Source organism: Cimex lectularius, unplaced genomic scaffold, assembly GCF_000648675.2.
Source record: "Cimex lectularius strain Harlan isolate CLEC.00 unplaced genomic scaffold, Clec_2.1 scaffold303, whole genome shotgun sequence".
Classification (NCBI taxonomy): Eukaryota; Metazoa; Arthropoda; class Insecta; order Hemiptera; family Cimicidae; genus Cimex; species Cimex lectularius.
Window position 1 is genome coordinate 88,728 of NW_019392917.1, and position 12,905 is coordinate 101,632.

Sequence of the window (12,905 nt, forward strand, 5' to 3'; positions counted from 1 at the left end):
GAGACGGAGAGTTCGAAAAGGCGGACGAGGCAGCTAAGAACAGGATTTTGCACCTGGCCGACTGATCCAAACTTCTGACACTAGAAATGCAATAAAAACTATGATTAAAAGGAAAAGGTCTGTGGGATCAGCATACAATCTCCTATGTATCAAGAACCCAGTTGATAATGGCATTCGAAGGATCTGGGTCTTAAAAGAGGGATTATCCTCACCCGTTTAAGAATAGGCCATGCAAGGTTAACACACGAACACATACTTTTGGGCCAATGTGTCCGACTTATAAAAAAAAGTAGCTCGATGTGTCTCACATGAATAGTAGACATAACTTAGCTACTCATAGAAAGCATGTACGAATGGCAGAAAATATGTGAATTGTGCTCGAGCACGGTAGTGAATATTTGGGTCCCCTGTTCTGACTTTTGGATGAAACAGGGCTTTTTTTTATTGTATATAGTGCTTGGTAGATATCTCATTTCGTTCTTATTGATTGTGAATGCATTTATTAGCGTGAATGTGTAGTGTGATTATTGTGGAATATTGAGTACCTTCTCATCAATTAGCCTGGTGTTATGGTAGTGGTAAATGGTGGTGGAATAATATCGAATACTACATGTGAATGAATGTTATTTAAATAGGAAAGAATGCATTTAAGAGTGAGTGAGAGTATATCTAGGTTAAAAATTGCTTGTGTTGGAGGCTGAAATGATCTTTATTTTGATAACCCCTGGAGGTTAACTTTGATGGAAAGATGAATACGAGCCAGATCTGACCCCCGGACTGCCAAAACACTTGGCGATTCTCTTGCGGCAGACTCTGGTCTTAAGTTGAATTCTGTACTTGGAGTTGAGCTTATATAAATGAATAAATAAATTCCACATATAAACAAATGAGAATTATGAGAGTTGCTGATCTCAAACCTATTAACTGTTCAAAATGAATACAGTAAAATTTGCTTTCACTAGGACTTGTGGCAAACCAGACAAGTGTAAATTTTACTTACTAATTTTTTAATACAAAAATATAAAAATTCACCACTTGATCAAAACAATTACAACTTTTATAAGATATTACTCACACAATAAAAAGAGGGTACAGAAAATTTCAATGGTCTGCATGAACTGTCCATAAGTCTTTAAAGTCTTTATGTAGATGGTATGGATAGCTTTTACCTGTTGGGTTTGGCATGTAAAGGAATTTAAAAATAAAATGAGTTAATAACTTACTAATAAAATTACTAAAAAAAACCAAAACCAGGGTAATTTCTGTCATACGGGCCATTGCCCAATTACGCATTGGGTTGGTTGAGGGTTAAATAATTTTAAAATTCTTTTTCAAATTGTTATCAATTAAAATTTCAAGGGATATATTGGGATTTGAACCAAGAACCATTTGAAACCAAGATGTGGCAAATCTGAGTTAACGACTCCACAACTGTGCCCCCCCCCCCCATAAAATGCATTAACAATTAAAATTAAACAAAACCAACCATGTTTAAAAAGTTTAACATCAAACCATTTGTGATAATTTTGATTTTTATGTAAGTATATTTTTTGTTTAAAGAACAATTTCGTGTGGTTTTTTTAAAAAGTAAATTCATTACTTATTTAAACATTTATTTGGATGTTCAGAAATTTACAGCAATCAGAATCTTTTTAAAAAATTATTACATTTTTCATTATATACATAGTTTCTTTTAAAAGATATATGACCATTTTGCGACTAGCCGCATGGCCAAGATGGAAGAAAGTTACCTGATTGATTCCCTAATTAAATATCCTAATTTCCTGATTGAGTTAACATTCCATTAAAAGAAACTGTATGTAATGAAAAATTCAATAAATTTGTAAAAAGTTGCTGATGGTTAAATTTCTGAAACGAAAAAAAAAAAAACTACCTGCAAGTATATTTATAGAAATATCTGTTCATTGCCTATGAAAAGCCTTTCAAATGAACAAGATTCGCCTACAAAGAATGAATAAATTACGACTCTCCCACGAGAAATTGTACAATAGAAAATATTCTAGTAAACACGAAAATAAGTCTTATATATTTCAATATATTTGAGGTATTAAATTGTAATTCAAAACTCAGTATTGTAACAGTCTTTAAACCAAGAGTATCCACTCTTTTGGGTTTTCTACATCAGCAAAAGTTTATAGTTGAACATTGCAAAGCAGTTAAATTTTTTCTAATTGAAACCACTGGAAGAATTTTTAGAATAGATAGAATAGAAGAATTTTAAATAGATTGTTTTATCCTACATTGATTTATTGTAAAACATTTATTTATTTACCACTATATATAATTTTATAACCGTTGTAATTTGATATGCTTAATATGTATTTTTCGACAATTGTAATACCTAATTTATGGTTGCTAAAAATAAAATCTCTCTCTCTCTCTCTCTCTCTCTCTCTCTCTCTCTCTCTCTCTCTCTCTCTCTCTCTCTCTCTCTCTCTCTCGCTCTCTCTCTCTCCACTGGTATTACTAATTTAATAACTACTTGCTTTAGCGATTTTTGTTTGGTTGAAGAGATTGTGGGCTTTTTGTTTAAATAATTCCCCCCCCACAATCTCTGACATTTTTGTTTTAAAAATCACATGGCTCAACTCTACTACCCTACCAAAGGATGGTGTAGTGACTTGGAACGCTTTCACTGTTAAGATTTATATCTGCTTTCTAAGTTATCAAATGTAAATTGTTTTATAAAATGAATTAATCTATTTATTATAAATACTTGAATATGAAAAGAAAAGAAAGCTGTTCGACATATTTTGGGAAATTGCACCTGTGTGGTTTTATGGACATTCAATTCTCAGTGATTCATCAGATGTATGCTAATTTTATTTTAACACTTTTGATATTCAAATATGCAATTTAAAAAAAGAATCATTGTTTTCAGGTAGACAATGGAAGTTTTTAAAATGATTATTCAATTGAAATATTCTAATTTTTTGTTTTTATTTATTTAATGTTAACTATTTTTAATTCTTAGATGCTGTTTTGTTAAACAGATTTAAGAATCATGTGCTTTTATCTTGTTGATCTCGTTGCAACTTTTACTACACTTCTTTTTCATATTTCAGCTTTGTTAATATTGCATTTACAATTTTAAACCGATTAAAATGTAAATTTTTAGGGATGGTTCAGGTTCTATTTCTGTTATGATAGTGTAGTGGGACTGTTTCAAAATTTTAGATTTAAGCTTATAGCTCTTCTATAAAATGGAAGACGATGACGATACAAGTTCGACATCAAGTTTATATAGCGAAGAAAGATTTTTGTATATTAGAAATGAGTTTTTTTCAAAAGTGTACGCCTTGTTACTTATTCAAGTAATTACCTCCGCTGTCTTCATCTTGGGCTTGAACATAAAGTATAATCTTTTTTTGCAGCGTAAAATTTATAACCTAATGAATAGAAAATTTTCACAATTTTAAAATAAATGTTTTAGTTTGGATGTAAAGAAACTATTATTTGAATGGTTCTACCTTGGGCCAATTTTTGGGTAATTCGATCAACAATCATTCATTATTGAACGATTAAAGTCAGTATAATTTTTTTTGGCTTGTTTCAGAATGTTATCATTTATTTCTTTTGTACTATTAATGTTTGTTGCCCGATTGAGAAATTTGCACCCATTCAATATACTTGTTACATTTCTCTTGGTTCGTATTTTTTTTTAAATTTTTAATTTGTTTAAAATGCTATTAAAACTATTTAAAACAATATGGTATTTAAAAGATTATTGTGATTAGTAAAGCTTTTCATTGTTTTTATAGGACAAAATGTCTATACTTAAAAAAATGGCCAAATTTGCAAATTAATCTTCAAATAAACCTTCGTTCATATTATATGAATGGGGTGTCATAACATTAAATTCTCAGAAGAGAAATAAATTTGATAAATGCCTCACGTGCTGAATTATTAATATTAAATGACTCATAATTAATTTTTTTAAAATTAACATTAAGTTTTTATTAATTGAATTAATTCATTTGGACAATTATGACCTGCTAAGCATGGATTAAGCTTTCTTCAAATCCCGCTCATGACACTAGCTTTTTCTTCTCAACCAAAACAGATAAAAAGTATAATCAATTGAAATAGTTAAATATGACTGCTAAACATATAAGGATTAAGTTTATCTTATAATTTAATATTCCTTTTTTTTTTAAATCTTGGGACCATATACTTACCAATTTTGTCATTTCAGACTTCTTCCTGTGGGGGCTTTGCTGGAATTCAAGCAGCACAAGATCAGTTTCATTTTATATGGTGTGGATTTGGTAGCAGTGTAATTATTTTCTTCATTTTGTCTGTGGTCAGCTATTTTTTTTCCAACATTGAGGTATTAATTAAAACTATCTTAGCAAAAAAAAAAAAAAAAAAAAAAAAAACCACAAGTCACACTTATAACGCACACAAACAGAACATCTATAGTCATCATGTATGGGAAATAACAAACAACTCATACATTATAAGTAAATTTTCAGGATTCTGTCGTGATATACAATGTCCTCGTTGGATCTATAGCTCTCGTCGCCATCGGTGGAATCGCAATTTCTATACCAATATTACTTAGCATCGAATGTACCATTGTCTCATTCACATTTTCTGTTACAGCTTGCATTATATCTGCATGTGTATGTATGAAAGCTGCTGGTGTACCGTTGTCCATTTGTTTTTTGTTTTTTTAAACAGTGAATTATTTTCAGGCGTATCTTTATATTTCGGGTGTTTACATATCAAAGTTTCAAAATGTCGACGTTTATGAGCCTGAATTTGAGAAAAAATTCACCGAGAAATACATATTCGCGTCGAATTTGTTGTACACGACGATATTCTTGTTTTATACACATTTTATGGGAATCTTAGCATACGTACTGCGGACCTGAAGATTTGTTTCATAAATTTTCAGGAAATGTAATCAAGTTAGTATGTTGACGTGATTGATATCAGCCTTAAATATTATAATTTTACAAACAATTCAGGGCTAAAAGGAATTTGAAAGAAAGAAAGACACTTCCTTTTTCAAGTTTTTGAGAAAAATATCTGGTTCTTCAAGATAACGAAATTATTTCTAATAATTTACATGGTTAAAAAATATAAACAAATATTTACAATATTAAAAATTATTGCAATTCATTCAATCATAATGAATTCATGAGGTTAGCTTATTAAAGTGCTACCATCCACCCATTCTCAATTTTAATCATTTGTAAAATAGTTGGGTGGTAGATCATGGGTTTGAGAATGAAAATGTAATATATATGTGATAAAAATAATAAAAAAATGACCACAACGTAAAAAAAAGTTGGAATATTATTCAGAAACATATTTTTGCAAGGTAAAAATTTAATATGTATTATTTAATCATAAGTATTTATTTTTTGTATATCCTTTCCTAAATACTTTCCGGTTTAAAATGAAAATGTCTAAAAATATTGTTGTGTTAGTCCAGTGGATGGCAAACTCGTCATCCAAAAATATAAACAAAATACAAAATTGAAGTTTATTCAGAGCCATTTTTTAAACTTGAGCTTTGCTTTAGTAGACATTTTTATGGAAATAATTAGAATTAAAAGTACACTCTCGAGCTTGCCTTTGCTGAATATGTCTTCGTTTAATTAACGGCACATTAAATAAAACTTGGTATCATTCTTATATAAAGATAATATTTATTTAAAAATATAACGAGTTAAATAATATAAAAGGTATCGTTAAAAAAACTACAAATATTCCACTAATGAGAACAATGGCCTTGCATTTCCCTGGAAAGTTGGTTAAGTCAGGTTTGTATGCTGTTTTTAATTTTAGGCACGATTCCAAGTTCTCATCGATAAGCCGATTTCTTAATCTTCTCTTGATAAAGTTCATGCTTGAAAATGATTGTTCGCATAAATAATAATAATAATAATAATAATAAGGAAAAAAAAGACAATTTAGATTTTAAAGCATTTAAGGCCATTGATCTTGGATCCGTCTGCCAGAGGTTGTTGATTAAACAGTCAAAAACGAAAAAATACACAATAAAATAAAATAAAAGTTATAGCCTACGCATAAAAAAAGAAAAAAAAGGAGAAACAACAACTGCCAAAATGCGAAAGGGAACAAAAAAACAGGTTATACAAAAGAAATCAAAAATTAAACTCATTAATGAATTCATATCTGTAATTCCATGCATGCCTAGCGTATCGAATTAAGGGCCGCGAATTTGAGCCACTCAAAAACCGTAACAGGTCAACCCTGGGGAGAGTGAAACATCTGAGGTGCAACAACCGAATCTCACCCAGGACTGAGCACTGTGCCAAGAAGTGGGATACAGTTTCAATAGAGCGCGAATTTCACAAAGAACAGATTCCTAATTCCCCTCTGATCCAAACAGCCGAGTTTAAGTGCAAAACCTCACTTCTTAGCTTAAATAGCCATCGCAACTCATTGAGACAAAGACCGTCAAAATTATCTTCATGTACGTCGAACAATGCAGGAGAAATTTGTACCTCCTTGAGATGTGTGAGATGCGTAGATGCTTGGACATGTGACCGGCATTCTTCGTGATGTTGTTTATTAATTTGATTAATAATAATTGAAAAATGATTATGCCAGTCACAGAGGTATCTAAGGATATGAGGTAGGGGAAGTTGTACTTTTCAAACAAATATTTCCAGTGAGCGAATCATGAAATATTAGTCTTTATGACCGCCAACGATGTTATTTTTGTGTATCTGGTATCGGGAGACATCAGAACTTTCACTATATAGGAGTAGTGAAGCTTAAGTGTATACACCAAAATTAAATCCAAGTTGGTTTCTAAATATAATATATAGTTTGGTGTACCAGATGGCAATGTGAACAACTTTCTTACAAAAAAAAGTTGCACTTTTTCTATTGCTTCAAACCTTTGGTATCCCCACATTTGACAGCCATAGCACAGAATTGCAGGACTTATCACTTTAAAAACATTATACTTGACTATAATAGGGATAGTTTCTTTGAGTAGGAAGGCTGACCATGTGTTATTTAGACCTAATTTAGCCACTGACGCTTTCCAAGAGAAGTGCTTTGTCCTAGAGAGTCTCGGAGTAAATATGACTCCTAAATATTTATATTCATTTACAATCTCGATGAGATAGCCCCTAAAAAAAAGTGATCCAGAGAACTCAACCTACCCCCTCTCCTAAACACCATGATTTTCAACTTCTCTAAATTAACTATGAGGTTCCTCTGTTCACAGTAATATTCAAATAGTTTGATATTTCTTAAAAAAAAAAAAAAAATGTTCGCATAAATATGTAAACCCAAATAAGGAAAGAACAGCAAACGCTACTTTCTTCAGTTGATCATCATCATCCAGGTGTTAAAAATAAACATATCTTCCCTCGCTAGATCTTTCAAAGCAGACCATTTGTGCTGTAAACTTAATTCACATTTATTTTTCACCAATAGCTGTAAATCGGTATAAAGAAGCTTGAATTTTAAGCTCAAAATTCTTTATTTGTTAATTCAGCAACTGCATTTCAAAGCTGCCAATATCAATATTAAAGGGCAAAAAATTAATTTATGTTACCGTGGCATTCAGAGGTTTTTTTCGTGCCCATGAGAATGGTAGGAATGAAATAAACCTTTTTTTATTACTATTTCAGGAGTTGAGTCGGACGAAGAAAGTTCATTTTTAGCAATATATTTTTTGTGTCAGATGTAAAGTTTTTTAGTTCTTCAATACAACCACTAGTGTAAAGTGTAGGATATAAAATATTCAATTTCTTTGCATACTCATTGAAAGAAATATCTTGAATATTTTTTTCCTGCTTTAAGGGGCATAAATTCAAATCAACATACATGTAACATGTTTCAAAACCGGCGTCCTTGGTTTTTATTTGGGTGTTTGATCAGATAAGAGGGAGACAAACAATAGGATGTCTCTTTTAATAAGGGGAAAAATTGAATGCAATAATCTCAAATGTTGACCGCCAGGCAGGTAGATAACACAAGTGGGCAACACTTGATTACACCCAAAGAAACAAAAAAGGTGTTTGCTGTTTTAATTTTCTACAATATATTAATGTAATAGTCTGTTTGATTTCACTGTTGAAATATGACTCAGGAATTTTATCTGTCAAACAATTTTGTTTAAGTTTTTCAAAAAATAATTCTTTTCAATTATTATTTTCTAAACACAGATTGTAATGTTTATTTTATTATCTAAATAATGTTAAAACAATTCATTAAAGATTAATTTTATTTAAAGCATCTCTGCCAGAGGAGTATTATACAAAAAAATTCAGATGTTCCAAAATCTCTCAGATTAATTACCAACAGAATCCTTGGTTTTTGTGTGATTGTAAATTACATCAAGAACTGGATAAAATATAGATAATCTCATAAAGGATACTTATATAAAATTCTGAAGCAGACTAGAACTGTTGGAAGTAGTCATGAAATATAAACCCTCCTGGTGTACTCCGTCTCCCTTTAGCCAAGGTTTAACTTGGATTATAATTTATTTATTTAGTTCTACATGCCAGACATGTAGGTTTTGTAAAATATAAGTGTCTGTATGTCAACCTTGCATGGCCTATCCTTAATCGAGTGAGGTCTTCTGTGTCAGATCCTTCGAGGCCCACTTATTGACAGCTCTTGAAACATGAGAGCTTCCAATCCAGCCCACCAACGCTGTCACATTCTAATTATTTTTAAAATATGTCGTGTCATATTTGTAATTTTTAAATTTAAGCTTTTAGCTATTGCAATATTTTATGTAACTCCCTATAAATAAATAATATATATAATAATGTGTGTAATATTGGGCAAATACATATAATATTTGAGGATTTGAAAGCGAAATAAAAAATGTAAGAAAGGTCAATATTTAAATACGCCAAAAATGTGAATTGTTACAAACTCATTATTTTGTTTATTTTTAGATCTGTGAAATATAAGGCAAAGGCAAGATTTTTGGCTGTCGTTTGAATGATGCCCATAAAGTTTCGTTGTTCTCAGGCAATCTTAAATAACTTTCCTACTTGGAGAAACGATGTTAAATTTGTTTTCCCCTGGTTTATAGAGGCCTTCCTTTCCATCAGCCAACCACTTCTCCATAGTAGATTGAATCAAAATCAATTGACAAAGAAATAACCAAATAAATAATCTTTGTTCAAAGTTATATTTAAAAGAAAATATGATAAAGAAGACAATCAGTATGTTTAAAATTTGGTGAAATTTTTGCAAACAATATAAGTAAGAATTCCATATATGCTAAATAAATGATAAATATTTAAGGGCTATATTAGCGTTTAATCAACATTTTAAAAACAAAATTCATTTTTTAAATAGAAAAAATTAAATATATAACTAAGCACATTTACAGCCTTCTCTAGAAGTTACAGCATGATAGACAATATAAAATATTTTAAAATCTAATCAGAAAAATCCATAAACAATAAAGCATAAATAATATAAAATTGTTGAAAGGAAATTATACAAGTAAAAATGGAAAATAAAAATTAAAAATTTTAAATGCAAATAGTGTTTGTGTTGTATTTAAATTAATTTATTGGAATTAATGTTATTTATTAGCGAGAATGGAGTGAGTTCGACCTCGCAATGAGGAATTTCGAGTACTCTGTGGCAGTGGATGTGACTTCATGTTTGCATCGGGTGTTGTGTTTATGTTAATTTGTTGGAATGAATGTAATTTATTAGCGAGAATGGAGTGGGTTCAACCCCGCGCCGAGGAATATCAAATACTCTGGGGTGATTGTTTGACGTCTGGGGAGTAAAAGTCATTTATTAGCGAGAATGGAGTGGGTTCAACCCCGCCCCGAGGAATATCGAGTACTTTGGGGTGAGTGGGTGACGTCTGGAGAGTAAAAGTAATTTATTAGCGTGAAAAGAAGGGGTTATATATAACCCCGCCCCGAGGAATATCAAGTACTCTGGGGTGAGGGTTTGACGTCTGGGGAGTAAAAATCATTTATTAGCGAGAATGGAGTGGGTTCAACCCCCCCCCGGAGGAATAACGAGAACTTTGGGGGAGTGAATGCGACCAGCTTTCTATACTTGTGATATAAATTTATTAGCGATAATGGAGTGGGTTCAACCCCGCCCCGAGGAATATCGAGTACTGTGGGGTAAGTGTGTGTCGTCTTGGGAGTAAAAATAAGTTATTAGCGAGAATGGAGTGGGTTCAACCCTGCCCCGAGGAATATCGAGTACTGTGGGGTGAGTGGGTGACGTCTGGAGAGTATGTGGTTAGTTGTAGTTGACAAACGAGAGGCTAAGCATTATACCGACGTAAAAGCAGTGGTCCAGTAATCAGACGAGACGCTCATACGATTGCAATATAAAACAAAATACGCGTGAAAGACCATAAAAAGAAAGAAAACTCGCAGATGGCTGGCGATGACCTGTTTGTCGTCCCATAAACCTCCCACTTTATATATATATATATACAAGGAAAATATTTCAAAACCACGGTTAAAAGATAAGATTACTGCCTGTTGTAGTTTGAACGTAGCCCATTTTAAATATTATCCCGTATATATATAGTCAGTACGTTATTTTCCCAAGTGGCTCATCTAAAAAAAACACAAATTTTTTTTACATTCGTTTTAGCAACAAAAATAAAATGATCAAAGGACCGATTCTTACGTCTTTTATATTTTTTTCATCACTAGATTACCCCTGCTAGAAAACTCCTTGAATCAACTTTCTGTCAAAACTTCAAATGTTGACTCGTGAGCGTCTGCGCATCGATGTGCTTGTTGACAGTATTTTGATATAAATTGATCGCCTCCTGTCCGACTAACTCGCTCTTGGTCATCGACCAATCGTAAATTCTGATTATACTAATAATAAAATGTTTTCGGATGACACGATTGCTTAGAAAGCAGTTGATAAATCTTTCTTTAATGGCCGATTAATAAGACTCAAACAGGATTTTCAACGCGGACATTCAATTATAAAAAAAAGAAGTTTTTCATAATCGTTTTGCAAATGTTAACTTCTTTAAAGGCAATATAGTCATAATTTGAAAATAAATGTGTATACAATGGTTAAGGATTCAAGATTGAAATAAATTAACAATTTTTTTAAAAGAGAAGATGCCCTTTATTCCTTCACAAATTATCAGTTATTTTCTGCATTTCGATTTTTACAGGTAATGCCTTAGAAATAATTGAAAAAAATAAATAAATAAAAGGCTTCTGTAATAAATAAATAAATTGTTCAAAATACACAAAATACTCTAAAAAATTAATATTTGACTTATAAAGTAAACACAACATTAATAACTTTTGTTTTTACCTTTATAGAATGTTACTAATTCTTTTAAACTCTTTATAGTAAAAATAGAGAAAACCAGTTCAAATTCATGCTTTTCAGAACTTGAATCAATAAATGTCAGTAAAAAATTAGTAATTAATAAATTAGTAATCTGAGAGGATCGAACTCATGATAGCTCAAGTGGTAGAGCAGCGGCGTATTTAGCCGAAGGTCGTGGGTTCGAATCCCGCTCGTGACATTGACTTTTTAATCTAAACCAAGACCTTACATAATTGAAAGAAGTAATTTGGTCAATTGACCGCAAAAACATAAATGGATTAAAAAATTATTATTAATTAATCTTGTTAAAAGCACGGTTTTAAGGCGAGAAGATTTCGCTTGGGCAGATGGTTTATTCAACGACGTTACACAGTCCAAGTCCTGGGTGGGCCGCGCTCTCTCATCCACAATAGTCTCAGGGGGTTCAGGGCAACCGGAAATCAGTTGGTCGACCGCGATGTACGACGGCTACAGACGATCGTTTATTGCTTTTACCGCACTACGGATCGCCTTGGCACTTGAACAACGGGGGCTGTTCTCTTCACAGATGAGTGCCGGTTTAGTTTGTGGCAAACAGATGACCTGGGCCGTGTGTGGAGAGACGTGGAGAACGCTTTGATCCAGTGGCATGAGTGACTTTTCAAACCCAGTTATGGTATGAGGTGGGTTCAACGTTCGTGCCTGTACCGAACTGATTTTTCTGCACTAAGGTCCATTGAAGAAGTTCCTCTGGAAGCTGTGGTCCATTTGCTCCATTTATTAAAAACAACTTCGTGTTAATGCATGGTAATCCTTGACCGCATGTAGCTCGAGTTGTCAACCATTATTTGGAGGATGTAGGGATTATAACAATCCACCACGTCACATAACCATTAAAAGCATGGTTTTAAGGCGAGAAGAATACGTAAACTGGGCAGATAGTTTATGCAACGACGTTACACAGCCGAAATCCTGGGTGCGGCGGTCTACCATCCACGATGGTCTACAGCGGTTTAGGGCCACCGGAAGTCTCGATCGAAGAGGCAGTGGTCGACCGCGATGTACGACGACTAGAGATCATCGTTTTATTGCTCTTATCACAGTGCAGAACCGTCATTTAACGGCTTCCTTGTTAGGTAGTCAACTCCAAACGTCCGTAATGTAAGGGTGAACTCGAAAAAAGTCACAGAAGACTTTGACAGACTCGATAGTCTCTAGACTCGCATCAGGTTCTGTACTGCTAGAAAGGCATCGAGTAGAAAGCGAATATTCGCAAATCAGCATCTCGCTTGGACAATTGATCAATGGGGGGCTTCACAGGTATTCAGATGACCGAGTCTGTGAATGTAGAAGACGTTGAGAACGCTTTACTTTATGCGACATTCACAGCCTTTTAAAATACAGTCAGCTATAATGTACGTACCATATACGTACCGAACTGATTATCATACCCTTTCACTGCTGCAAGGTATATGGAGGGAGTCCCCATCTATTGGGGACAATTTCGAGTTAATGCTCGACTGCATGTAGATCGAGTCGACAACCTTTACTTGGCGGATGTAGGGATTACCGTAATGAATTGATAAGCACGTTCTCTTGGC

The 12,905-nt window shown here is 32.8% G+C and overlaps 1 protein-coding gene across 3 annotated transcripts; it reads left to right on the forward strand.

The window, feature by feature from the left end:
- The first annotated feature begins 7 nt into the window (after positions 1-7).
- Positions 8-5,087, forward strand: LOC106663658. 3 transcript variants are annotated; one of them, XM_014388664.2, is made up of 7 exons: positions 3,037-3,376; positions 3,455-3,508; positions 3,578-3,668; positions 4,217-4,351; positions 4,497-4,646; positions 4,719-4,934; positions 4,995-5,087. In XM_014388664.2, exons 1-6 carry the CDS (start codon positions 3,225-3,227, stop codon positions 4,896-4,898), a joined length of 762 nt encoding a protein of 253 aa, XP_014244150.1. In that variant the 5' UTR covers positions 3,037-3,224; the 3' UTR covers positions 4,899-4,934; positions 4,995-5,087. The 3 variants fall into 3 exon arrangements, 2 of the variants coding, with proteins under 2 accessions (XP_014244150.1, XP_014244151.1); XM_014388665.2 differs by having other exon boundaries at positions 4,217-4,324; XR_001340071.2 differs by lacking the exons at positions 3,037-3,376; positions 3,455-3,508; positions 3,578-3,668 and adding an exon at positions 8-117.
- The last annotated feature ends 7,818 nt before the right edge of the window (positions 5,088-12,905 follow it).